Below are 26,802 nucleotides of genomic sequence, written 5' to 3' on the forward strand. Positions count from 1 at the left end.
GTCTCCGAAGCTGGATGGAAAAACAGGTGACGCATAGAATGTGAGGACGTCACACAAACATGTGACAAACCTCCGCCAAGATCAGAGTCAAAGCGTCACTAGTACGTCATTATCGAACGTTGTATAACGCTCCCGAACGTATTTTAACTGCATTCATTTTTGGTGGTGACCGGACGAGGGTGTTCCCCTCCCTCTTACCTGCACACAGGGGTGTGGACCAGCACACCTGGGGCTAATTCCAATTGATTGGGAGAGGCGGGGACATTACGTAAGCCTGTGGTGTGTGGGCTCGTCCTGTTGTCTTCTCCTGCTGCGTGTCTGTGGAGACTGTCCGGGAGGCGCGCTTTATGTTTTGACCGCTGCCCTAGGTCGTCATTCTGCTGTCCTGTGGTGTGGTAAGGGCACTTTCTCCATCTTTTGCGCCTTTTATTGTCCTGTGTTGCCGTGTATGCGGGACTAATGTGCATTCTTTCATATAGCGACCCTGTCTTGGTCATGGATGTCCCCGTGTGGGTGGATGTATGCCTGGACTGCTGCCGTTCGGTGTCTCGGTACGATGCATGCACCCCTCTTTCCACACATTTGGGAGGTATTAAAATCTGACCATCTTAATTGTTATAGTGTGGGCCGCTGTCTGTAAGGGTGTGTGCGCAAGGTGGGTGCCACCGCCGGGGTCTGTGCACATGGGCGGCTTGTCCTGTAATTCGGTAAGTCGCTGTTTGCCTGTTTGCGTTCTGGGTACAAAGGTAGCTCTCTATAATGTGTTAACTAATGTACGTATTGCATGTGGGTCTTTTCTTTTTTGTTTTGTTTGAATTTGTTTGCATCTTTCTTATTATGCATGCTGGTTTATTGATTTGAATTGTTTATTTTCTTTATATTGCTAATCTACTCCTTCACAAAGAACATATTGCCATTTTAAAAAGAATATTAAACAAAATAAAACTCTTTTTATAATCTTATCGTCTCTGACCCCTGATTTTGGGGAACGGCTCTGTGTGCCTTTAACAAGAATGGTCTTGGGCCTATCCCAAGTGGTGTTGTTGGAGATTGTTATTTTCCTGGAGTGTCATAGGCCACTCGTATTGCCACAGAGGCAATGAGCAAATTGATTGTTAATGTGTTTTCCTCAGGTCCTTATCTGGAATCAACCATATCCTCAGTTAATGAGAATAAAGATATACACAAAGAACATGTAAAAGAAGCAGTGTGGAAACTTAGTGAGAAATCAAATGATTATCTTCAATTACAGCTACATGGAAATGAAACGGATGAACAGGCTCCGGGGAATTAATGCTGGACTTAAGCTGAGTGAAGAGGAGGCTCACCAAAGTAGTCATGAGATTTCAGTCAAACTTAAGCATGTTTCTGAGACAGTGGACGGAATGGCTGCAAACCATTCTGAATCTTTGCTGAAATGCGAGGAAAGGGAGGCTGCTTTGATCTGTAAAAATGTGTTTCTTAGTGATAAACTGGCCTATCTGAGAGCTGAATCAGGCAAAGATTAATAATCTGCAGGCAAATGTTAAAGAGCTAATTGAGGAAAACCGAACTATGAAGATCCAGAGCTTGACTGCTGAGATGGACCACATCAAAGTCGTAAAGTTGTAAAAGGCTGAACTCCACCCAGGGATTAAACTTGATTATTTTCAAATCCACGCAGTGTGCTCTTGAGACCTTAGGCTCAAAAAGTTGCATTTTGCCGGAAAAAATATTAAACTATGTGCGTAGGGAGCAGTTTACAAAAAAACACCTTTTGAATGATTTCGAAGGAAAGTGGGTCATGTATGGTATTTTGTAATTGAACATCAGAATGTCCTGGTTATCCATAAGTGTCACCTTGGGGATGTGTACTATCAAACTGAAGTGGAATGGTCATAAAAGTATTGACTGTTTCCTTCTAAACCTAATCTGAAAATGACCAAATGTAGTCTAGTGATAGATTTTGAAGGAAATTGGCTCATGTATGGTATTTTGAGAGACTTTTATTTTGGGATGGTACATCAGAATGTCCTGGTTATATGTTGACAGAAAATGCCTCAGACAATGATAAAGTTTGCAAAGCGGCATTCTTGCCGTTGTTCCACACGGTTAACGACCACTGACTTGCGAACGCTTTGTCCGATGGCGGCATTTGTAACCGTCCGGCCAGTGCCCCGACGTGCAAGGAGCAGCGAGAACCCGTCTAACGCTGCTCACAGCTTTAATTTCTTTTTGTATCAGTGCAAAAAAGCATAGAAACTGTTTATTCAGAACCATCTTCAACAATACAGTGCAGTATAAAGCTACAGGAAGAACTAATAACATTTATTTTAGTGAAGGCCAATCCAGATGTTGGCCTTTCTTTTAATGAGTTACTATTTGTAAGTCTCCCTTTGATATATAGAGTAAAGAAACTGGTTAAAATATTTTTCCAGCTCTATCTTTGTCATTTATTTGATTATGGATACATTGAAATATACATTGTTGAGATTTTCTTTCTTTTCCAAAAATCCATAATGTTCTCCATAATTTGGAGAAATGTCACTGACTGGCTGGTTGGGAAATACAGGTCACATAAATGTAATGTTCCACACTGGCAGGTATCTGGGCCAACGCCCGTCGTGACTCTCAGCATCACACCTGCTGTAACAGCAGGTAGGGGACACTGGAGGTAATCAGGTCCCCTCTCAAGGAACAAGATGTCTTGTCTTATTCAGTCCAGCCAGACAAGTTACAACATGCAGACACATTCAAATACATTGTTTTCGTCTTTTTCCATCTTCCCCTTTTTGTTTCAGACTGTTGGTGAAATAATGCAACAGAGTAACTGATGCTATAAAACTGTGGCTTCCTCCATGGCATTCACCCACCTGTAAGGACAGGATTGGACATTAGGAGAAAAATAGCATAAAACAGGAGGAATATCACTCTGCGTTAATAAGTTATAATCCGAAAATTTAGCTGCATCATTAAGTGAGCTTTTGATAGGTTGCTCCTTAATTGGGAAATTATTTTAGTTATATCCAAGAGGAGTAAGTTATACTAACTTTTTTGTTTTTCTAAACCCCACACATCTGCTGTTTAGACAAAAATACAGAAACACAACAACTTTGGTTTGGATAATGTTTACAGTTCAGCCAAGTCATGGATTACATGATTATGTGTGTGGGTCAAGGAAAACTGAAACCCGTTGGGACCAAATTAGTGAAATTTAATTTAGAAACATGACTGATTTTCCTATTTCTCCACCAGATAGAAACGTATCAGTAACATCCCAGTGAGTCATCAGGATCAAATCTTTAAAATGTCAATTGATATAAACATTAGCTATTAAGGCGCCATGCTTCTCACCTCTGGGCTGTGTAGTTATCCTTTGCTTTAAAGGAGTAATACAAAGTGTTTTTGTGGTAAAGCTGGAAGACGTTGGCTTCCTCCTCTGTCCCCAGCTGGTCGGGTAGCTTCACTGTGAAACCCAGCAGAGGCAAACTCTCAGATGCTACTTTCTCCTGCAGAATTTATCGGGGGGAACACAAATGTGTTATAAGATACTGTGAGGTAACTTTGTGGTATTTACAACTTTTAGTAATGATGGCAACAGACCTCAATGTGTGAAATCTGTTTAATTGTGAGTATGTGCTGTTCAGGTTAAAGGGGAGTGCATATTTCCCCTCACCTCTTGGACTCGGTAGGTGTAAAGCACCTTGTCTCTTAGGAGAAACCACAGCCTCTTCCAGTTCCTTTTGCTCGTCTTGCTGCGCTGGAGAGTGCCACTAATGGAGCCTTCCTCTGACACTGTCACCTGTGCAGAATAGGAGCAGTAGGGTACTTGTGAAGGATTCCACCACATGATGATCCACTATTTGGTAATCTGCAATGTGCAGTGAACATGGGCCCTCTCGTGTTACCGGGGTGAAGGAAGCGGTGCCTTTGCGATGTCTCCAGATGTTGGGAGGATGCATGTTTTGGAACACAGCAGAGAGAGGACGACTGGAGCGGTTTGGACGAGGGCTACTTTTACTCGCCACAGCAGGCGCTTCTCCCCCTGCAGAAATATGCAATTGCTTTCTTAACCACAGCTGAGGACGATACTTTAACAGTGGCATGGCATGTTACACCTTACTGCAGCAGACTTCACATACATTTTAAAGTAACAATGAAAAGATAAGACACAGGATATAAAGATAAGTTTTCCTTCGCAAATGAAAGTCAGCTTTAACATTTTTCTTTTTATACATTTATATGTTACAAAATGGAGTTTAATATCACAGCATGCATTAGCAACATATTCAAATTAGTATTTTTTTGTTTGTTTCATACATTTTACTTCCACATTCCCTTGTTGTCCTACTTCCTTTCTTGTAAGTTATTTCCTTTCAAATAAATTTAGTTGTCCATTGTAAGTGGGTCATAATAATAGCAATATTAAATATGTGGGCGGATGGGTAGACTGAGTACACTCAAAGTATTCAAATGAATCATAAAAATGTTTCTCCCTACCTCTCTTCTTAAGCTCACTGTAACAGCGATCACACACTTTGGCCATGCAGTCTTTCATGTATTTCAGTGGATATCGGTTCCTGGAGCAGCTCCGACAAACAATCTGAGTGATTCAACACAAATTCATCACATGCACATTAGAAAATAACACACCCTTTAAGCACCCCCACATCTCCCGACTAAAGACACAAGTTGTTTGCGAAGATATTAATGTCTCATAGAGCAGTGTGTTATATTTTTGTGTTTCTCACTCTTCCACAGCCATGGCAATGGTGTCTTCGGAGAGTGAGGCTGAAATCTGAGGTGCAGTTCATGCACATCATCACTTGTGAGACGGGAACAAGCGTGGGGGCTTTCTCACCAAGGATCAGCCGCAGGCGATCTCTGGTCTGGAGAAAACACACAGAAACCGAGAAACAATCTGGATGTCAATGACGTCTAACAGCCACATTAATGCGGTAGGATGAGGAAGACCAGCGTTGAGGAAATATTATGAATACAGAGACGCAGAGTTCGCTCACCTCTCCTAAGCAGCTGTTGAATGCTACAGATCCCCTGGCATGTTCCGTCACAGTGCGACTCAGAGTGTAAAACCAGTCCTCTCTTTCAATAAAGGAACTGCAAACAACAGGCCTCTGAGTAATACAAAACTTGTACTTGTGCTAGTTAGTTTTAAGCTTTTTTGTGTCACCTACCTTGCAGACAAAGTGATGGAAATGTCTGTTCCTTCAATCTTCAGTGCATTTTGGACATTTTCTACTATGGGTTTACTGACCTGAAAAATCAGTACAATCATAAATCAAAGAACGGGTTGAAAAGTTTTCCACTGTGACAATTCATTTTTCTATTCTCTGTCAACTGCAAATAAATAATTTAATTTAAAAAAACACATGGCTGTGGATTTTACACATATACTACCTTTTTATATAAATATATAGTCTCAGTGGTAATTCAAACAGAAACATGGTTTCATTGGGCATTTTAAGGAAAGACTCTGACCGTCAAGCCAGTGAGAGGCAGAGTATTCTTCAGTCTGTATTTCCCGTCCTGCTGAGGGTAGGTGTACAGCAGCACATCATTCATCTGACAACAGACAGAGATAACACTCATGATTCACAGCAAATCTGAGAACAGAAAACTAAATGCTGATCATACAACACGTTGAAAGGACAGAATGAAAAGGTAAAGTCATCCAAAAAAGTAAGTTACACAAACGTCATCTTTTATGTAAGTGCAGGACTTCTCCAGTAGGTGACACTCTACTCCACATAGAACAGATTTCTAATGTTAAACACCAAACTTACCATTAAAGTTCACCTCCATATAAAAATGTGCTTCTTCAGTTGGAATATTATTCACTGTGCATGTGCATAATGATGTGCCGGGTTTGACATTAGAAGTCTGTTTTCACCAGATGGGGTGTGGATTCTGTCCATTTTGGGTATCTAAAAGTGTTAAATCCCTACCTTGAATTTCTATGATCATACATGAATGAGATACTTCTGCAAATAGATAACAAAGTTGTGGAAATCAAAATTAATCTCTGTATTACTTTTTTGTGTGTGTCTAACTAGCTGCTCCTGCAGACTCTTTTTATTACGCTTTCTCCAACATTAATAATAGCTTTCATTAGTGTTGAGCCCTGACCACAAATTTTACAAAAACACCACAGAAGGGGAAAACAATGCGCTGTGACGATGCCCTGTGGATTAGTCACAAAGGCGTTTTATTTAGTTATCTATTTTTTGTTTATAACATTTCAAGGCATTCTCCATGTTATGATTTATACATCCAACTTTAGCTAGTATGTCTTTCTCCCCTCTCTCTACATCCCTGTTTCCCTTAGAATGATCTTAGTCAGCTGAACAATGTGTGTGTATTAAAGGTGATGCAAACACATTCAACTAATATTTAACTGGCAGAATTGGTCATAATATTTAACAGCAGGCACACACGGATAAGCAGCTGGTGTTGACCTTCACTGGGCCGTCAGTAAAGAACTGGCTCAGGAAGTCGGCATTCAGAAACATCCTGCCGGGAAACCCTGCTCTTAATAGTTCAGTCTGGACATAGAAACACAGCAGACTGCATGACTCTTCATTTCACAAAAGATTCCCCAGGTACGCACTGTGGATACTGTAGAAAAGGAAGCGTATAAATGGATAATTCAAGTTATTATGACCCCCGGTACACGTCTAGTAACTTAAAAACTACAAACAGGAAGCAGGGGTTACCAAAAACAGATGGCGGGGCTGTCGACTCTTCCTGCTGACCTTCATCAGGGTGCCCTCCTTCACGAAGACCTGATTAATACAGCAAACAAGCAGTACCAAACTAAACACTACACAAGTCAACTGATCACGACACAGAAGGAATCTGCATAATTAATGTGGTTTTAAACAATCATTCGGCTGGGGATTCCCAGCCGAATGATTGTTTAAAGGGCAACACAGGGTGGTGCATGGCAGACAGGGTGGGCTGGCAAGGAAACTGTTATCAGAATCATACCCTGCCCGACTGCAGCAGATCCCGCAGCCCACGGACGCTGTACTCTATGTTGACTAGACGCAACAAGTTCTCCTGAGACACACACACACACAGAAAAAAGTAGACAAAGACAAAACAAATAGAGAGGGAGAGAAAAATGAAACCACAAAAGATTCTTAACTCAATCAGGTATGTTCTCTTTCGAAAGAGACACTTTATTTAGAAACGTTATTACTTGATTTGCTGCTCTACTGCCCATCAAAGGAGCACAGCATTTCTTTGACCTAGATGCTATAGCGGCATGCTAATAAGGTTGAGCGTGTTAGCATGAAAAGACATGCTAACCTGCACTAAGAACAAAGTTTGAGATACTAGTGGTGTTCCTGTGGGTTCTGTGACCCTGCAGGGCCCACAGATGAAGAACAAAATAGATTCAGAGATCTTACTGCAATAATATTCAGATTTCAGATATTGGACTAGTTTTTGAAAGTAGTCACAAAAATAAAGTTCAAAAATGACGTCTGTGTTCTGTGCTGACTAGGGTTGGGTATTGAGAATCGATTGGAATCGGGACTAGCTTTGCGATTTACCCGGTATCGTTCAAAAGTTTAAAATTCGATTCCTAGTTTCGATTCTCAGTCCGACAGGAAATAGAAACTGCTGAACACCAACGAAGAAGCGTACACCGGAAGTGTTAGCATAACAGCGTGATCAAACATGGATAGCGTGCGTCGGCAGTCCAAAGTGTGGTTACACTTTTCGAAACAAACCGAAAACTCGGCAAAATGCAACATTTGCAGCAAAATTGTTTCATGCATAAGAGGGTGCACGTCAAATATGATTAAGCACCTCCGAGGTCATGGAGAGGAAGTAAATGTGTGCCTAGGGTTGCAAACCGTCCCGTATTACCCGGGACATCCCGAATTATGGGCCATTTTCCCTCCAGTCCCGATTTCCAATCACAGCCTCCTAAGTCAATGACGCACGAAAAACTCCCGGTTGTTGTGAATTTGTGATGAATCAGACCAGTGTGCGCGCAGGTGCCGGGTGGCCAGAGCGGAGCTGTCCTATCTGTAAAAATTAGCAGTGAAGCTGGCGCTTCAAAGAAAAAAAAGATTGTACTAGCACTCCCCCCGTCGACCGCTAGCCCCCCCTCAGCGAAAGTGTCCCTGACTTGGGGTTGGGAGAGTTGGCAACCCCCTATGTGTGCCCCGTCTTTGACGCGCTGTGCCGCCTGTCCTCCGCTGCCTCTTCCTCTGGCTCCAAGGGTTAGCCCATCAGTGGGAGCAAGGTAACGTTTAAGTACCTGCAGTATCATACAATGTTTTTGTGAGGTGTTTCTCTTGAGGAAAGTGTACCCCTGTTAAAATATATTCATAATTTATAATGTTTATACAATATTCAAGTTCATAGTTTGATATTTATATTGTAGTTGAAAACAGCCCTGTTAGAAATTCACAGTAAAGTTAATAAAAAATTCATAGAATTAACATTGATGGAGAAGGTCAGACTATTTCCTTCAGAAAGACCCTTGGTTAGCTAGCTCATTTAAAATATCTTAAACCTTTTTGACCCTGCCTCTTAAAAGAATCGGAATCGAGAATCGCTGGGAACCGGAATCGAAACAAGGAATCGGAATTGGAATCGGAATTGTTCAAATTCAAACGATACCCAACCCTAGTGCTGACCCACTTAGGTTGAAAATGTTTGTTTCCATACATCTCACTCACCCCATGTTTCAAGCTGTCATTTGTTTGATCTGCGATATCAGACACTACAGCTACAGCAGCTGTAAAAGACAAACAGATGGACTAATCAGGAAAGACACTTCCTGTTGAGAAGTGAACAATGAGTAATCATAAATTATTAGAATTTCCTTTGTTCTTCTTCTCCATGTAGGACGTCACCAAGCCTAAATCTGAAATGAGAGCCGAGGCGGCTCCTTTGTTGATGATAGGAGATTATGTTGGAGCATCTGACCTTCTTGTGAATGACACATTATGATATATATTCACACAGAAGACAGCTGAAATGTTTGCCAGGTGGGTCTACACCACCAACAAGAAAAACTAACCCGGCTCTCTCATTGTCGTCTGTGAGCAAATAAATTCTCTGTACACACACAGTCCAAAACTTAGGCCAGTGAGGCTCCCCTGTGAGTGGCTGCCTCTGTTTGTTTGAAGGTACCTTGGGTGTCTTTATATTCCTTGGAATCCGGGGAGAGGTTGTTAAGGTAATCTGTAAAAGGTTTTTGAGAAATAGAATGCTTTCTGAGACTCAAAAATGTAAGCTGTAAGGGTAAAATGTATGTTTCACAAAAACAAACAATAAATCTTGTCCTTAACAGGAGACTCACCAGTGAGGAGCATGCGGTATTGAGCCACACGCACAATGACCTGCAACAGCTGCTGTTTCAGAGACACCTTTCCTCCAGCTGGACTCTGCTGCTGAGAAAAAGGAAAAACACAAATTAAACTGTATTCTAATTCTGTATTCTAATGTTGTATTCTGATTGCATGGGACTGAAGCAAAAGCACATGTCAGGTTATTCAAAACAGTCAAAACATCCCAGAAGTTAAGGTTTAAATCTAAATCGAGATGCAAATTATACAATTACACAAATTAAACGGTATTCTAATTCTGTATTCTGATTCGGTATTCTGATGCTGTGTTCTGTATTCTGATTCTGTATTCTAATCCTCTATTCTGATTGTGTATTCTATATTCTGATTCTGTATTCTGAATTTTAATTCTGCATTCTAATTCTGTATTCTGATTCTGTATTCTGTATTCTGATTCTGTATTCTGTATTCTGATTCGGTATTCTGATGCTGTGTTCTGTATTCTGATTGTGTATTCTAATCCTCTATTCTGATTGTGTATTCTGAATTCTGATTCTGTATTCTGAATACAGATTCTGTATTCTAATTCTATATTCTGATTCTGTATTCTGAATTTTAATTCTGCATTCTGATTCTGTATTCTGATTCTGTATTCTGTATTCTGATTCTGTATTCTGATTCTGATTCTGTACTCTAATTTTATGTTCTAATACTGTATTCTGATATTGTATTCTGATTCTGTATTCTAATTCTATATTCTGATTCTGTATTCTGATTCTGTATTCTGATTCTGTATTCTGATTCTTAATTCTGATTCTAATTCTGATTCTGTATTCTGATTCTGTATTCTAATCCTCAATTCTGATTCTGTATTCTGAATTCTGATTCTCTATTCTAATTCTCTATTCTGATTCTGTATTCTGTATTCTGATTCTGTATTCTGATTCTGATTCTGATTCTGTATTCTAATTCTATATTCTGATTCTGAATTCTGAATTCTGAATTCTGAATTCTGATTCTGTATTCTGATTCTAAATTCTGAATTCTGATTCTGTATTCTATTTCTCTATACTGATTCTATATTCTGACTTCCGATTCTGTATTCTAATTCTCTATTCTGATTCTGAATTCTGAATTCTGAATTCTGATTCTGTATTCTGATTCTAAATTCTGAATTCTGATTCTGTATTCTATTTCTCTATACTGATTCTATATTCTGACTTCCGATTCTGTATTCTAATTCTCTATTCTGATTCTGAATTCTGATTCTGTATTATGATTCTAAATTCTGAATTCTGATTCTGTATTCTATTTCTCTATTCTGATTCTATATTCTGACTTCCGATTCTGTATTCTAATTCTCTATTCAGATTCTGTATTCTGATTCTGAATTCTGATTCTTAATTCTGATTCTAAATTCTGATTCTGTATTCTGTATTCTAATTCTAAATTCTAAATTCTGATTCTGTATTCTAATAATAAATTTTGATTCTGTATTCTGATTCTGTATTCTAATTCTCTATTCCGATTCTGAATTCTGATTCTGATTCTGTATTCTAATTCTAAATTCTGATTCTGTATTCTAATTCTGTATTCTGATTCTAAATTCTGATTCTGTATTCTAATTCTGTATTCTGATTCTGTATTCTGATTCTAAATTCTGGATTCTGGATTCTGATTCTGTATTCTAATTCTGGATTCTGATTCTATATTCTGATTCTTAATTCTGATTCTAATTATGATTCTGTATTCTGATTCTAAATTCTGATTCTGTATTCTGATTATCTATTCTGATTCTGAATTCTGATTCTGTATTCAGATTCTGAATTCTGATTCTGTATTCTAATTCTGGATTCTGATTCTATATTCTGATTCTTAATTCTGATTCTTAATTCTGATTCTAATTCTGATTCTGTATTCTGATTCTAAATTCTGATTCTGTATTCTAATTCTCTATTCAGATTCTGTATTCTGATTCTGAATTCTGATTCTTAATTCTGATTTTAATTCTGATTCTGTATTTTAATTCTAAATTCTAAATTCAGATTCTGTATTCTGATTCTGTATTCTGATTCTGTATTCTAATTCTCTATTCTGAATTCTGATTCTGTATTCTGATTCTAAATTCTGATTCTGTATTCTAATTCTGTATTCTGAATTCTGATTCTGTATTCTGATTCTAAATTCTGATTCTGTTTTCTGATTCTGTATTCTGTATTCTGATTCGGTATTCTGATTCTGTATTCTAATTCTGTATTCTGATTCTAAATTCTGATTCTGTATTCTAATTCTGTATTCTGATTCTGTATTCTATTTCTCTATTCTGATTCTATATTCTGAATTCCGATTCTGTATTCTAATCCTCTATTCTGATTCTGTGTTCTGAATTCTGATTCTGATTCTAAATTCTGATTCTGTATTCTAATAATAAATTTTGATTCTGTATTCTGATTCTGTATTCTAATTCTCTATTCCGATTCTGAATTCTGATTCTGATTCTGTATTCTAATTCTAAATTCTGATTCTGTATTCTAATTCTGTATTCTGATTCTAAATTCTGATTCTGTATTCTAATTCTGTATTCTGATTCTGTATTCTGATTCTAAATTCTGGATTCTGGATTCTGATTCTGTATTCTAATTCTGGATTCTGATTCTATATTCTGATTCTTAATTCTGATTCTAATTATGATTCTGTATTCTGATTCTAAATTCTGATTCTGTATTCTGATTATCTATTCTGATTCTGAATTCTGATTCTGTATTCAGATTCTGAATTCTGATTCTGTATTCTAATTCTGGATTCTGATTCTATATTCTGATTCTTAATTCTGATTCTTAATTCTGATTCTAATTCTGATTCTGTATTCTGATTCTAAATTCTGATTCTGTATTCTAATTCTCTATTCAGATTCTGTATTCTGATTCTGAATTCTGATTCTTAATTCTGATTTTAATTCTGATTCTGTATTTTAATTCTAAATTCTAAATTCAGATTCTGTATTCTGATTCTGTATTCTGATTCTGTATTCTAATTCTCTATTCTGAATTCTGATTCTGTATTCTGATTCTAAATTCTGATTCTGTATTCTAATTCTGTATTCTGAATTCTGATTCTGTATTCTGATTCTAAATTCTGATTCTGTTTTCTGATTCTGTATTCTGTATTCTGATTCGGTATTCTGATTCTGTATTCTAATTCTGTATTCTGATTCTAAATTCTGATTCTGTATTCTAATTCTGTATTCTGATTCTGTATTCTATTTCTCTATTCTGATTCTATATTCTGAATTCCGATTCTGTATTCTAATCCTCTATTCTGATTCTGTGTTCTGAATTCTGATTCTGATTCTAAATTCTGATTCTGTATTCTGATTCTGTATTCTAATTCTCTATTCCGATTATGAATTTTGATTCTAAATTCTGGATTCTGGATTCTGATTCTATATTCTGATTCTTATTTCTGATTCTAATTCTGATTCTGGATTCTGATTCTAAATTCTGATTCTGGATTCTAATCCTCTATTCTTTATTCTGATTCTGTATTCTGATCCAGGATTCTGAATTCTAAATTCTGATTCTGTATTCTAATTCTCTATTCAGATTCTGTATTCTGATTCTGAATTCTGATTCTTAATTCTGATTTTAATTCTGATTCTGTATTCTGTATTTTAATTCTAAATTCTAAATTCTGATTCTGTATTCTAATTCTAAATTTTGATTCTGAATTCTGATTCTATATTCTGAATTCTGATTCTAAATTCTGATTCTGTATTCTGATTCTGTATTCTGATTCTGTATTCTGATTCTGTATTCTGATTCTGTATTCTGATTCTGTATTCTGATTCTGTATTCTAATTCTCTATTCCGATTCTGAATTCTGATTCTGTATTCTGATTCTAAATTCTGGATTCTGGATTCTGATTCTATATTTTGATTCTTAATTCTGATTCTAATTCTGATTCTGTATTCTGATTCTGTATTCTGATTCTAAATTCTGATTCTGTATTCTGATTCTTAACTCTCATTCTAATTCTGATTCTGTATTCTGATTCTAAATTCTGATTCTGGATTCTGATTCTGGATTCTAATTCTGGATTCTGATTCTATATTCTGATTCTTAATTCTGATTCTGTATTCTGATTCTAAATTCTGATTCTGTATTCTAATTCTCTATTCAGATTCTGTATTCTGATTCTGAATTCTGATTCTTAATTCTGATTCTTAATTCTGATTTTAATTCTGATTCTGTATTCTGTATTTTAATTCTAAATTCTAAATTCAGATTCTGTATTCTGATTCTGTATTCTGATTCTGTATTCTGATTCTGTATTCTGATTCTAAATTCTGATTCTGTGTTCTAATTCTGTATTCTGATTCTGTATTCTAATTCTGTATTCTGATTCTGTATTCTAATTCTGTATTCTGATTCTGTATTCTATTTCTCTATTCTGATTCTATATTCTGAATTCCGATTCTGTATTCTAATCCTCTATTCTGATTCTGTGTTCTGAATTCTGATTCTGATTCTAAATTCTGATTCTGTATTCTGATTCTGTATTCTGATTCTGTATTCTAATTCTCTATTCCGATTATGAATTCTGATTCTGTATTCTGATTCTAAATTCTGGATTCTGGATTCTGGATTCTGATTCTATATTCTGATTCTTATTTCTGATTCTAATTCTGATTCTGAATTCTGATTCTAAATTCTGATTCTGGATTCTAATCCTCTATTCTTTATTCTGATTCTGTATTCTGATCCAGGATTCTGAATTCTAAATTCTGATTCTGTATTCTAATTCTCTATTCAGATTCTGTATTCTGATTCTGAATTCTGATTCTTAATTCTGATTTTAATTCTGATTCTGTATTCTGTATTTTAATTCTAAATTCTAAATTCTGATTCTGTATTCTAATTCTAAAATTTGATTCTGAATTCTGATTCTATATTCTGAATTCTGATTCTAAATTCTGATTCTGTATTCTGATTCTGTATTCTGATTCTGTATTCTGATTCTGTATTCGGATTCTGTATTCTAATTCTCTATTCTGAATTCTGATTCTGTATTCTGATTCTAAATTCTGTATTCTAATTCTCTATTCTGAATTCTGATTCTGTATTCTGATTCTAAATTCTGATTCTGTTTTCTAATTCTGTATTCTGATTCTAAATTCTGATTCTGATTCTGTATTCTGATTCTAAATTCTGATTCTAAATTCTGATTCTGTTTTCTAATTATGTATTCTGATTCTAAATTCTGATTCTAAATTCTGATTCTGATTCTGTATTTTGATTCTAAATTCTGATTCTGTGTTCTAATTCTGTATTCTGATTCTAAATTCTGATTCTGTATTCTAATTCTGTATTCTGATTCTAAATTCTGGATTCTGGATTCTAATTCTTTATTCTGATCCAGGATTCTGAATTCTAAATTCTGATTCTGTATTCTAATTCTCTATTCAGATTCTGTATTCTGATTCTGAATTCTGATTCTGAATTCTGATTCTGAATTCTGATTCTGAATTCTGATTCTGAATTCTGATTCTGAATTCTGATTCTGAATTCTGATTCTGTATTTTAATTCTAAATTCTGATTCTGTATTCTAATTCTAAATTTTGATTCTGAATTCTGATTCTGTATTCTAATTCTCTATTCCGATTCTGAATTCTGATTCTGATTCTGTATTCTGATTCTAAATTCTGATTCTGTATTCTAATTCTGTATTCTGATTCTAAATTCTGATTCTGTATTCTAATTCTGTATTCTGATTCTAAATTCTGATTCTGTATTCTAATTCTGTATTCTGATTCTAAATTCTGATTCTGTATTCTAATTCTGTATTCTGATTCTAAATTCTGGATTCTGGATTCTGATTCTGGATTCTAATTCTGGATTCTGATTCTATATTCTGATTCTTAATTCTGATTCTGATTCTAATTCTGATTCTGTAATCTGATTCTAAATTCTGATTCTGTATTCTGATTCTCTATTCTGATTCTGAATTCTGATTCTGTATTCAGATTCTAAATTCTGAATTCTGATTCTGTATTCTATTTCTCTATTCTGATTCTATATTCTGAATTCCGATTCTGTATTCTAATCCTCTATTCTGATTCTGTGTTCTGATTCTGTATTCTAATTCTAAATTTTGATTCTGTATTCTGATTCTGTATTCTAATTCTAAATTCTGATTCTGTATTCTAATTCTGTATTCTGATTCTAAATTCTGGATTCTGGATTCTGATTCTGGATTCTAATTCTGGATTCTGATTCTATATTCTGATTCTTAATTCTGATTCTAATTCTGATTCTTTATTCTGATTCTAAATTCTGATTTTGTATTCTGATTCTGAATTCTGAATTCTGAATTCTGAATTCTGATTCTGTATTCAGATTCTAAATTCTGAATTCTGATTCTGTATTCTATTTCTGTATTCTGATTCTAAATTCTGATTCTGTATTCTGATTCTGTATTCTAATTCTCTATTCTGATTCTGTATTCTAATTCTGTATTCTAATTCTGTATTCTGATTCTAAATTCTGATTTTGTATTCTGATTCTAAATTCTGGATTCTGGATTCTGATTCTAAATTCTAAATTCTGATTCTGTATTCTGATTCTGTATTCTGAATTCCGATTCTGTATTCTAATCCTCTATTCTGATTCTGTATTCTGATTTTAAATTCTGATTCTAAATTCTGATTCTGATTCTGTATTCTAATTCTCTATTCCGATTCTGAATTCTGATTCTGTATTCTGATTCTAAATTCTGATTCTGTATTCTAATTCTGTATTCTGATTCTATATTATAATTCTGTATTCTGATTCTAAATTCTTGATTCTGATTCTGTATTCTAATTCTGGATTCTGATTCTATATTCTGATTCTTAATTCTGATTCTAATTCTGATTCTGTATTCTGATTCTAAATTCTGATTCTGATTCTGTATTCTGATTCTCTATTCTGATTCTGAATTCTGATTCTGTATTCAGATTCTAAATTCTGAATTCTGATTCTGTATTCTATTTCTCTATTCTGATTCTATATTCTGAATTCCGATTCTGTATTCTAATCCTCTATTCTGATTCTGTGTTCTGAATTCTGATTCTGATTCTGATTCTAAATTCTGATTCTGTATTCTGATTCTGTATTCTAATTCTCTATTCTGAATTCTAATTCTGTATTCTGATTCTAAATTCTGATTCTGTATTCTAATTCTGTATTCTGATTCTAAATTCTGATTCTGTATTCTGATTCTGTTTCTGTATTCTGATTCTGTATTCTAATTCTCTATTCCGATTCTGAATTCTGATTCTGTATTCTGATTCTAAATTCTGGATTCTGGATTCTGATTCTATATTTTGATTCTTAATTCTGATTCTAATTCTGATTCTGTATTCTGATTCTAAATTCTGATTCTGTATTCTGATTCTTAACTCTCATTCTAATTCTGATTCTGTATTCTGATTCTAAATTCTGATTCTGGATTCTGATTCTGGATTCTGATTCTGGATTCTGATTCTGGATTCTGATTCTGGATTCTGTATTCTAATTCTATATTCTGATTCTGTATTCTGAATTCCGAACTACTGCGCATGAACCATTATGGAAACTCCCATGGACTGAGGCCAAACCACTTCTCAGGTTATTCAAAACAGTCAAAAGATCTCAGAAGTTTAGGTAAGGAAAATTAAATCTGCACCGAGATGCAAATTATACCAATTATACTGGAGCTTCGAGCAGAACCAAACTTCATGTTTTGAGTGTGAACAAGAGCCAACAACTGCTGGTCAGTATGGGGTCATGCAGGTGTGTGTTTGATACTTGATACTTGATTTGTTCATATGTCTGCATGTAAAAAGACACCAATTGTGCATGTCTCATACCCCCATAATCAATACATTATTCACCAATTGTTGATCATCTCTCCATCTCATAATAATATACAATATAGAGCTTTGTTTGTTTCGATTTGTTCTGCGTGTTAAAAACAACGATAATATTTAGGACAGAAACTAAACTCGTAATGATGAAAGGCAAATAGAGAATAGAGCTTACTGCATGGACATCTGGTGCTTTTTTAAAAACGTTTAAAAGGTGGTGTTATTGGATCGGCCAGTGAAAATGAAGCTCTGCAAAGACTGATAAAAAGGGAGGAAAATTATTTTTCCACGGCTGGGTAATATTTCATTGCTGCATGGTCAAGCATACTATCATATTGTTTATGTGACCTTTTATAAACATAATAATACATGTACTAGGTAATCTAACTGCAGAGAGCACTGTGTAGTTTTTGCACTACATTAAATCACTACTTTTGTTCACTTTAATTTCTGCCTATTGCTCAAACCTTTTTACAGGTTTACATTTTTTTCTTTAAGTCACAAGGGCTCTCCTTAGATGGACCTAGCCATTGGCAACACATACTACATCTCTGTCACTGCCCACAAACACCCACACACTAAACTCTGCTGATAAGAGATAATGTACAGATATTGGTAAAGCTCTTGATAAGTATCAAATATGTGTGCTTGAAAGCAAGGTTATTTCTAATCAAAAGCTTTGTAATTTCACAATATTGTCAAGGGTTTTCTATTAAAATAGTTTTACCTCTGTTTTCCCTTTTAAACATTCAAGCAGCGAGGAAAAACCTTTGCATCAGTTGTTCCAAAATACAAGTTTGCTTACTGCTTTTTTTGCATGCTGGAATCACAAATGTTATTTTATATAAACTGTGAATTAATGGCAACACAGGCAAAAGAGGTGGAGGAAGAGAACAGGTGAGAAAGTGAAGGTTAACAAGGACACCTTGCAGAAGAACCAGTGAAGGTTCCATATGGTCAAGGTAGACTGTAAAGAATTATAGAAATGTATCATTTACCTTTCCCACGAGCACATCCGAGGGAATACTCAGATCTATTAATATTGTTTGTGTGTGCATAACCTTGGGGAGGTATGGTTATTAAAGTTGATTTTCATAGTTGCATTAAGTGGTGCATTCCACATGTTGTGTTTAGAGTTGAGGAAGTACTGTAGGTCTGACCTCAAACTGGTGAACAATGGCGGCAAAGGCCGGTGAAGCTCCGCAGCTGTCCTCCAGCAGGCTCATGCTTCTATCGTAGTGACCGATATAAGTGGTGAAAACCAAGAACTCTGCTTTTCTGGAAAGGTAGATGTCTGCAATCCTCTGGCTCTCCTCCCTGATTGAAGGATCAACAGAGGAAAGATTGTGGAAGGTAATTCATTTTGCGTAAACACATACGTGTTCATTGCTTTGAGCAGAGTTCTCACCAGTGTCGAAGGCGATTCTCCAGTTCGCTGAGGATTTGGCGGTGCAGGGTGTAAACATCCGGCAGCTCATTGAGAATCTCTCGAAGCCTCTCTTCGTCCAAAACAGGCTCTCCCTCCTCCCCGACTGCTGCCCCCACTGCTTCCCGAAAGTCCTGACATTCAGGCGAATGTGGGGGAAGGCGTAGTTGTTTTTGCTTAATTACTCACTATATTCTCAATATCACTAAAGAATTTTTCTTTCCATTTTTTTTGCAATTGAGTAACAATAGAGTAGATGCTTAGGCCTAACTGCTGTGGTGAGGCTGACAGATATGGAATAAAACAGTGTTTGTGGTGTGCGGTTTTTAGGTGAGAATGTGATATTGTTCTCAGTAAATCTACTCTGGTTGAATAAAGTCATAGATTTTATGAGCTTAGCTTCCCAGAAAAAATATATATACATACATGACATGATATTTATACTACAATAATAGTAAAACAGAATGTAGATGCTGTACTTACTTCCTGGAGGAGTTTAAGGCCTTTCACATGTCTGTGGACAGAGATATCAAAAGGGGGAAGGGGATTTTTGATTATGGATCTAGGGTAGTGGATAAAAGGAATGGTTTATATGTAATGTGTTTACTTACAATCTCTCTGTATCCACCAGCTCTTTTGCAATGTAATAAGCTCTGGATCTTCCGTCAGGCTGCAAACAGTCATATTAACACAATTACATTTTATTTGTAAAAATCCCGGGGTTAGGAAAAAATTAAGTAAATTGGTATCAGTTCAATAAATACATCTGGCTCCCTGTTCTAAATCGCATTCAAGTGGCAATGAAATTGTAAATAATGAGGAAAGTCTTGTCGTATTCCATTAACCTCCATTAACCCATATTAAACACTGGCTTGTGCCCAGTAATTAATTTGAAATGTGTAATTTTTTTGATCAAATATGGCGTTATTTCTACCTATCACTTGGTGATACAAACCAAAAGTAATTTAAAATTGTTTCACACTTTTCAAATCGAAAGCAACGGTAATGGCTAACAGTCCTTTGGTGAAAATAGTAAACTGATCAAATTATTAGTTAATTAAATCAATTTTATGTCATGAAGAATAGAAGAAATATCCCTATGGGTATCTTAAATTCTCAATCATTTTGTAGAAACATTCATTTCCACTTCTGCACAAATTCAACACACTTACTTTTTTAGAACTAACCTGTCTGTCATAAATTATGTCTGAACCTCCCTCTTCCTCTTCAGAAGTGCGTCCTTGGTCTTCCTCACCCGCCAACTCCCTTCTGAAATCCCCCGCTGAGACAGTCGGTGGAGCAACAGCCCCCGAGCACACATTGTAGGCTTCTGTGTATGCACTGGTGAGAGGTGGCATAGATGCAATAAATGAATACAGTAAGTAGAGAGATAATAACAAACGCTGGGGGTCTGAGTAATACATTAAAAAACAGGTAAAAGTGTGACCACTTTACCACAGAGAGTTAAGTGAGAACCTAAGCTTCTGATTATGATTCTGAGGGCTACTCTCATGTTTGTATAGTAAATATAAAGAGTGTTAGCTTAGCTTAGCAAAAAGACGGAAAGAGGAGGGAAAAGCAAGACTGGCTCTGTCTATGGATAACACAATCTGTACACCAGGATCAACATCTCATGTTCCTCCAGACAAAATATGCAACTTTTGTTTAAAACAAACAAATGTTCTTTTTTCTTTCTTGTTTAATCACCTCAAAAGATCCAAACTATTGGCCTGGATTTGGATCTATACTTTGAACCATTGGCAGACTTTATGCCTCAGTTGTATTATTGTATGAACTGTGTTTTGTCATCAAACCTTTATTCATTACAAGAATCCGATACATTTCATTTAACCAGCTTTATAGTCATTTATAGTCATCTTTGTTGAAATATGACTATAATAAACAATGTGAATAAGAAAATAAAGATAAAACATTACCAATCTTGAGAATCTGATAATCTGATCCTGAAAGGCTTGCAGTGAGAACTCTACCCATCAGGAACTACACAGTATTTTATGGAAAGAGTCTTCTGCAGGGAGCAAAAATGACTATGCTGCGGCTAAGTAGAGAGTGTAAGCTAAAGTTACAGTGGGAATGCAGTTGTCCTCTATATGTGACCCATTGCCTTGCCAATGTTTCTGCCATGTTTCGCTATATAAGCACCCATGGATTTTAACCCCACTGAGATACAAATTAGCCACGTATGAAGAACATATGTGAGCAGTTCAGATCTCTGTGTTACACACATTAGAGCTACATGGCCCATTAATGCTCACTGGATCAAACTCTAGATGAGATACCAGGGGGTGTTTAAACTACAAATGGCATGCACAGATCCTATACTGGGCTTTCATATCGCCCCCACAGGAACTGCCACCGTCACGTCCTGCTATGTTGTATGAATGCTCAAGGCAAAATCTACAGAGATAAATTACAGAAGGAGATTTAAAAAATGAGTATCCATTTCCCTTTTGCCCCAGGTTCACCTGTGAGCCTATTTGTCCTATCTGTTATAGCAGTGATAGGAGAAAGTGATCTCCGAACTACGATTTGCTAATATTGCCCCTTCAGGCTACTGCAAAGCGTAACCACCGACTCCGTTGTCCATCCCGATATCTCTTTGCTGTAATAAAACTAATTTTGCAATAGAAAAGCAAAGATCTCCAAATTAGCTTTTGCTAAAAGAGCATAACCAGACTTGTCCTGTGAGACACTTATCTTTATAATTGTATTGAAAACAACATTGAGTTTTATTATCTAATTTAATTCACCATCAAACCCCTCTAAGAACAACATATATAAGATCTTATTACTACCAGTAAGTGTCCATTTTCACAAGAACATATATATTACTGTATGATTGCATCACTCAAGTAAGATTTTACACAGTATAAATATATCAACATAACTCTGAGTTAGAGTGAATATGTTGCATTTATTTATTTATTTGTATTGAGTACTGTGATTACCATTGTAATATTAAAGACAATGTATTGTACAGTATTGTAGAGCCATTGTATTCTTGCAAACACAGCCGCAATGGTACACACGATGAAAGGGAAGCTCTTCAGTGAACAACTGCTGACTCAGATTGTATCTAAGCCTGTTGTTCCTGACTAGATAGAGAAGAGCAATGACTCCAAAATGCTCGGACTATTAATCATCCTGAGCAGCCTGTATGATATGGGTACCGCCAACAGGAATGCAAGGGGGGGGATGGGTTAATGTCAGCACAGCATGACTGATCATACCAACCAATAACTCTTTACCTGCAACACCAACACATGGGCCTGTTTTTACACAAAAAAAAATCCATGAACAACACCAGCCTTTTTTCACTTTAATCTGATGGTACCACCCCTATCGCCAACACCACGTCCAGCATTTTCGTCTCCACCACCAACATGCCCCAACAACGCATAGACACAACAGCCGAGGCTTAGTATAAATATCAGCGCATTGCAGGGAAGCTACTGCGCTGTCCTCCCCACCACTGATCACCACTTGCCTGTCTGCTGTGATGGCACAGTCATGGGTCCCCACTTAATACATAGTCCTAAATCCTAAAAAAAATTGTGCAGGTTTTGGCCACAAGCGACATGGATTTACGAATGGTAACGTCAGCCGGTCGGTCTTTTGACCCAACTTATAATAATAACTTACAAGCCATTGTCAAGATTCCCCTGAAGATTAGAACAGACTAATCGTCTGTTTGACAGACGATTTTGGTAATAGCTAGCTTTTATCTTGTGCTACCATGATTAGCAAAAGAATCAAAAATGTGGACTCTTGTTTACATACCTTTCTGTTTCCTGTTGAGGTGACTGTGTCGTATTCTTGAAACCAGGAAGGCTACTCATGTCCACGTAACCGTCAGTGTCATTGGCAGAGGACAGAATCCGATTGGGACGGTCAAAGAAGTCTGCGAACGGCGCCTGGCAGACAGGCCTGCGCTGTGGCACCTGAAGATTCTCGTAGTCCGAGCTGATGGCGGGAACATTCTCATAGTCTGAGGTATCTGTGTTGGGAAAGGAGATGGAGCGGGGCTTGGTCAGGGGAAGATGTGCGAAAGGCACACGGGAGCGTTCCTCAAAGGACTCCACCCGGACGACATTGCGATTAAGAAAAGCCATAGAGTTCCCTGTTCTTTTGCTTTCCCTGTAGAGCAAAAAGGAGGATGCCGGCTCTGATGAACCATGAGGTTTACTAGTAGAGCGGGAGTTGAGCTGTGGAGAGCCACTCATGCTGCGTCTCTGTAGTTCCAGGAGTCTGCTGGGCGAGTGGTGGTTGGACTCCGCCGAGGACTTAAACAAGGAGGGGTTCCCCTCCTGCTTACTCTCTGTTTTCCGCCTAAATTTAAGCATCAGGAAACGCTTAATGGAGGATTTCTTTTTTCTGTTTTTCTCTGATGAGTCTCCTTCGATGAGAAGCGAGGGGGAACTTTTTGTGATGGGCCTCTTGGTGATGTAGGCCAGCTCAAACGGTGGAGGAATATCCACTACAGAGGTCGGAGTGGACAGACCGCTGGATGACAGAGGGGAGCACCGTGAGAAGCTCCCAGATGAAAAAATGGCACCACCCTGTTTTGGGGAACCATCCCTGTAGCTGTAGACCCCGAGAGGCGTGTCTTGTCCCTCCATAGAGAGGGAGCGCGGGTACAGGGACAAATAGTGGGGCTTGCTGCAGCTCCTGTGTCGCGTTGAGCTTATCATGGGACTGCTGCTCAGTGCAGGTTGGCCAAACCCACTCACGTAGGGCCTCTGAACAAACTGCCCTCCTAACTCACCAACATTATTATTAATGTGATGCGAGAGTGAGCAAGAGAGAAGCCCTGCTGTCCTCTTGTGAGAAGGATTAACATTTTCACCCTCTGAGTTGTCCCCAGGATCCTCGTAGATGTGTTTCTCACTGACATCCGGTTCTGTGTCTGTGGTGTCGTCCAGAAACGGCACTACGTGACCCTCCAGGTCTTCCTCAAAGACATACGAGTCACTTGGAGAAAGCAGCTGGCTTTCCGAGAGGGAAGATGTCAGCGAGGTGTCTGTGCCGGTCGGCACTGAGACGGAAACAAGCCTGAACCTCGGCTGGCAGTCCACATGATCAAAAAAGGCTTCCTGTGCCTGAGCTTGGAGTTCTTCCGTCATTTTCTGATATAATCCCACCTCATTTTCATCCCTGTTGTAGCTTCTGTACTCAAGAGGGTTACAAACCTCAACGTAATCCTCAAAGGACACACAGTCTGTTCGTCCATTTTCCGCTGTTTTCCCATATTTCCCAGCTGATACTCCACCACTGTGTACAGATGAAAGTGGACTTTGTGCCAGTCCATGAACTTTGTTATTCCTGGATATCATCCCTCTGTCAAGAATGTCCTTTGAGGAGACGTAGTGAGGCTCGTGAGTCAGATAATCCACTAGAGCAGAATGTTTCTGGCTTGTGTCACAGACTTGTTTCTGGTCGTTCTGTAGGTTTTCTCCCCTTTCCTTCTCTTTATGGCCACATTTAAACCCCAGGATGTTGCAAGTGATGCTACAATGAGGAGCAGTATCCTTGTCTTTGTCCTCTCCGTCCGTGAGAAAAACTTGTTTTCTATCAGCGTCCTTTGTGTTTCCATTGCTGATGAGACCAGGATCATCTGTGAGGGACTCAGTTAAATCATCTGCTGAACAATCACCTGTTTCCTCCTCCGTCATCTGGAGAGGTCTTTGCCTCTCCCTCATGTCTTGATGTTCAGCCAAATAGCAAATTGCCTCCTCGTAGATGCTGTTACTGGAGATGTCTCCCACTGAGAGGCCATCTGCGTCGGCCAGCGCCTCGCCTCCGTCACAACCTTCCGCATCCATGTCCTCCGTCACATCTGTGTCGATCATCTCCACTGCAACATCAGAGTCCCCTGTGAGCCCGGCATCATTGCTCCAAAGTGTCTCCACGGAGCCCACCTCCTCTGTTAAAGCGCTGTCAGTCAACCTCCAGTCCTCATCCACTTTGTGAATCATATCTTCTTCCTCTTCCTTTTCCTCTTCTGTCTCGTCTACGTCGTCCTCTGTCCCCTCTCCGTCCTCCAGCCCGTGAACATTATTTTGTGGTGATTTGAGGATGTAGATGTTAAATTGTTTCTCCGCCGATAATCCGTCTTTGTTCAGACCGTTTTCTGTCACATGCTCCTCATCAACCTCACTATCTGAATTTAGTGAGATGCCATTGGAGCATCCTCCCTGGTTACCATTAAACTCTGGTGTGACTTTAGGTTTAGGGGCTATAAATGGTTTGGGACCCCTGGCAGCGGACATAAGAGGGGAGGGCAGCTTCGGGCTGGCATGACAAAAAAATCTTGGCTTTGGAGCAACAGAGGGTTTGGTGCAGTCTGAAAGAACAACAGGAAAAGGAAACTGTAAGATTACGAGCTTTAAAATAGCTTACAGGTCATTTATATTATGTCCATTGGACCTAAAACTAAAACAATATTCTAACTCAAACGCAAAACCAAATCAAAACTTTACAAATGCTTTCCATAAATAGCTACCCCCCACCGCCGCCCCTAAAAATGAATAAATAAATAAATAAATAAGTTTGTCATAAAAAGATGAAATATTTAAAATGAGTAATGTAGGACATCACTTCCTTCAACAAAGAATACAAAAAAATGAAGGGATTTCCCTGGTTCACTTCCTGTGATTCAAATGAGAGAAACTCCTTTCAGGGCTGACTTTACAGTCACTAAAATCTCACAGTGACAAAACAAGGATCACATGATAATTCAAGTATATTTTATATCTATAACCAATGCACACAATGTTATCAATTTCAGAGAAGAACATATTCTTTACTGCAAACAATTCACTCAAGATGTTGAATAAAGTTCAAGTCTACCCCCACAATTAAAAGAAGATGCATTTTATTAGCGCGCATTACCTCATGACTGCAATGTTGGCTGGAGCTTTTACAAAAAAATTAGCTGAATTGGTATAAATCACGGTAAAACAGTGTTATTCAGAAAGGCATAGTGAATAATTCATCAACGTAACACTTAACACTTCCCTTTGCTCTCACATAAAGAAAGACATACTGTTGATGTCTTACCCATCTACCACTATGGAGCCTACAAAGTCATGGAGAAAATACCAGAAAGACTAAAACTCTATGTCCAGCTCGCTTGGTACTCATTTACTCCAAATACTAAATATAACGAGTAGCGGAATATATGCTTTACATGTATATGTTTGAAAACACCCTCTTTTTAAAAATAATCTCACCTGTGTTCATTTTGGCGAAGCGACCGTCTCCAACATCTCGTCCACCTCGTCCACCAAAGCAGCTTCTGTTCACAAAATGTTGAATAATGTGTCAAAAACGCAGCCAAACTCAGCTGAAGTGTGCAAAAAGAGACCGAGGGAGCCTGACTGAGCAGCAGCTCGGACGGATCTTCCTCTGAGACGGAAAACGCCGGTCAGCTGTTGGTTTGTGCGTCTCGCGACGCGCAGGACACGACTGGAAACCAAATGCGGAAAAAAGCTCGACCCGCTCAGACCAGGATCCGTGTTGCGCCACGAGGCAGTCGATGGAAATGTTCAAATCAGCTTACAACTCAGTATTGATTGGCATTCATTCCTGCAAAAAGAAAAACCCTACTGCTGCAATGGTGGTAATGTCGATTTTTTTTAACAAGGGTAAATTTATTTAAAGATCTGTATATATTTCAGGCAATTTCCAATACAACTTTGCAACAACTTCTCTTGATTAGCTGAGGACAATACATCCTCAAAACCCTGTTGTTGATTTTATTAGCTGTATTCATCATTACTCACACCTTGATAAAAAAAAACGGTCAATAATGTTTCATCTTAAACCATCTCTCCCTTATTGATAAAACAGTCTCGCTTCCTTGTCTGATTGGTGCACACGGCTTTGTTATACATAACAGGAAGCTTCTCTCCCGGTTTCCTGCACAACCCAACTTCACATCCTCCAGCTTATGGACACCATGCTCACATTTAACCCCCCTCTGTGAACTCACTGTGGGTGAAGTAAGGGTAGCTGATATTACTCAGCTGATAGATACTTATTACACTTTAACAATACATGTGCTGTGAGTTACAGATTATCAGCAAACAGGAGCATGAACATGAGGAGCGGCTCTGAGGGGGATCAAAGGGGCAGCAACAGCTAATAGGCAGTCAGGCC

General features: G+C 37.8%; 2 protein-coding genes and 1 long non-coding RNA gene across 5 annotated transcripts in view; 2 read left to right on the forward strand and 1 right to left on the reverse strand.

Moving 5' to 3' along the window:
* LOC119194246 (small ribosomal subunit protein eS26) overlaps positions 1-26,802 on the forward strand; it is a 226,092-nt gene that overhangs the window by 111,108 nt on the left and 88,182 nt on the right. The gene's annotated exons all lie outside the window — the stretch shown is intronic.
* LOC119194047 (uncharacterized) lies at positions 70-4,842 on the forward strand. The gene is made up of 3 exons (XR_009956820.1): positions 70-395; positions 480-707; positions 4,741-4,842. It is a non-coding gene; the product is annotated as an uncharacterized LOC119194047 (long non-coding RNA).
* Positions 1,968-26,096, reverse strand: LOC119194044 (FYVE, RhoGEF and PH domain-containing protein 5-like). Of its 3 annotated transcripts, none has more exons than XM_037448094.2 (21): positions 25,875-26,096; positions 22,423-24,985; positions 19,809-19,962; positions 19,233-19,291; positions 19,105-19,135; positions 18,604-18,755; positions 18,356-18,512; positions 9,323-9,410; positions 9,154-9,204; positions 8,697-8,755; positions 6,988-7,059; positions 6,714-6,782; positions 5,479-5,562; positions 5,175-5,254; positions 5,001-5,097; positions 4,731-4,868; positions 4,480-4,582; positions 3,888-4,024; positions 3,656-3,781; positions 3,334-3,488; positions 1,968-2,852 (listed from the first exon to the last, which is right to left on the reverse strand). In XM_037448094.2, exons 1-21 carry the CDS (start codon positions 25,882-25,884, stop codon positions 2,816-2,818), a joined length of 4,422 nt encoding a protein of 1,473 aa, XP_037303991.2. In that variant the 5' UTR covers positions 25,885-26,096; the 3' UTR covers positions 1,968-2,815. The 3 variants fall into 3 exon arrangements, with proteins under 3 accessions (XP_037303991.2, XP_037303992.2, XP_037303990.2); XM_037448095.2 differs by having other exon boundaries at positions 3,683-3,781; positions 9,323-9,413; XM_037448093.2 differs by having other exon boundaries at positions 9,323-9,413.

This window comes from Pungitius pungitius, chromosome 8 (assembly GCF_949316345.1).
Source record: "Pungitius pungitius chromosome 8, fPunPun2.1, whole genome shotgun sequence".
NCBI lineage: Eukaryota > Metazoa > Chordata > Actinopteri > Perciformes > Gasterosteidae > Pungitius > Pungitius pungitius.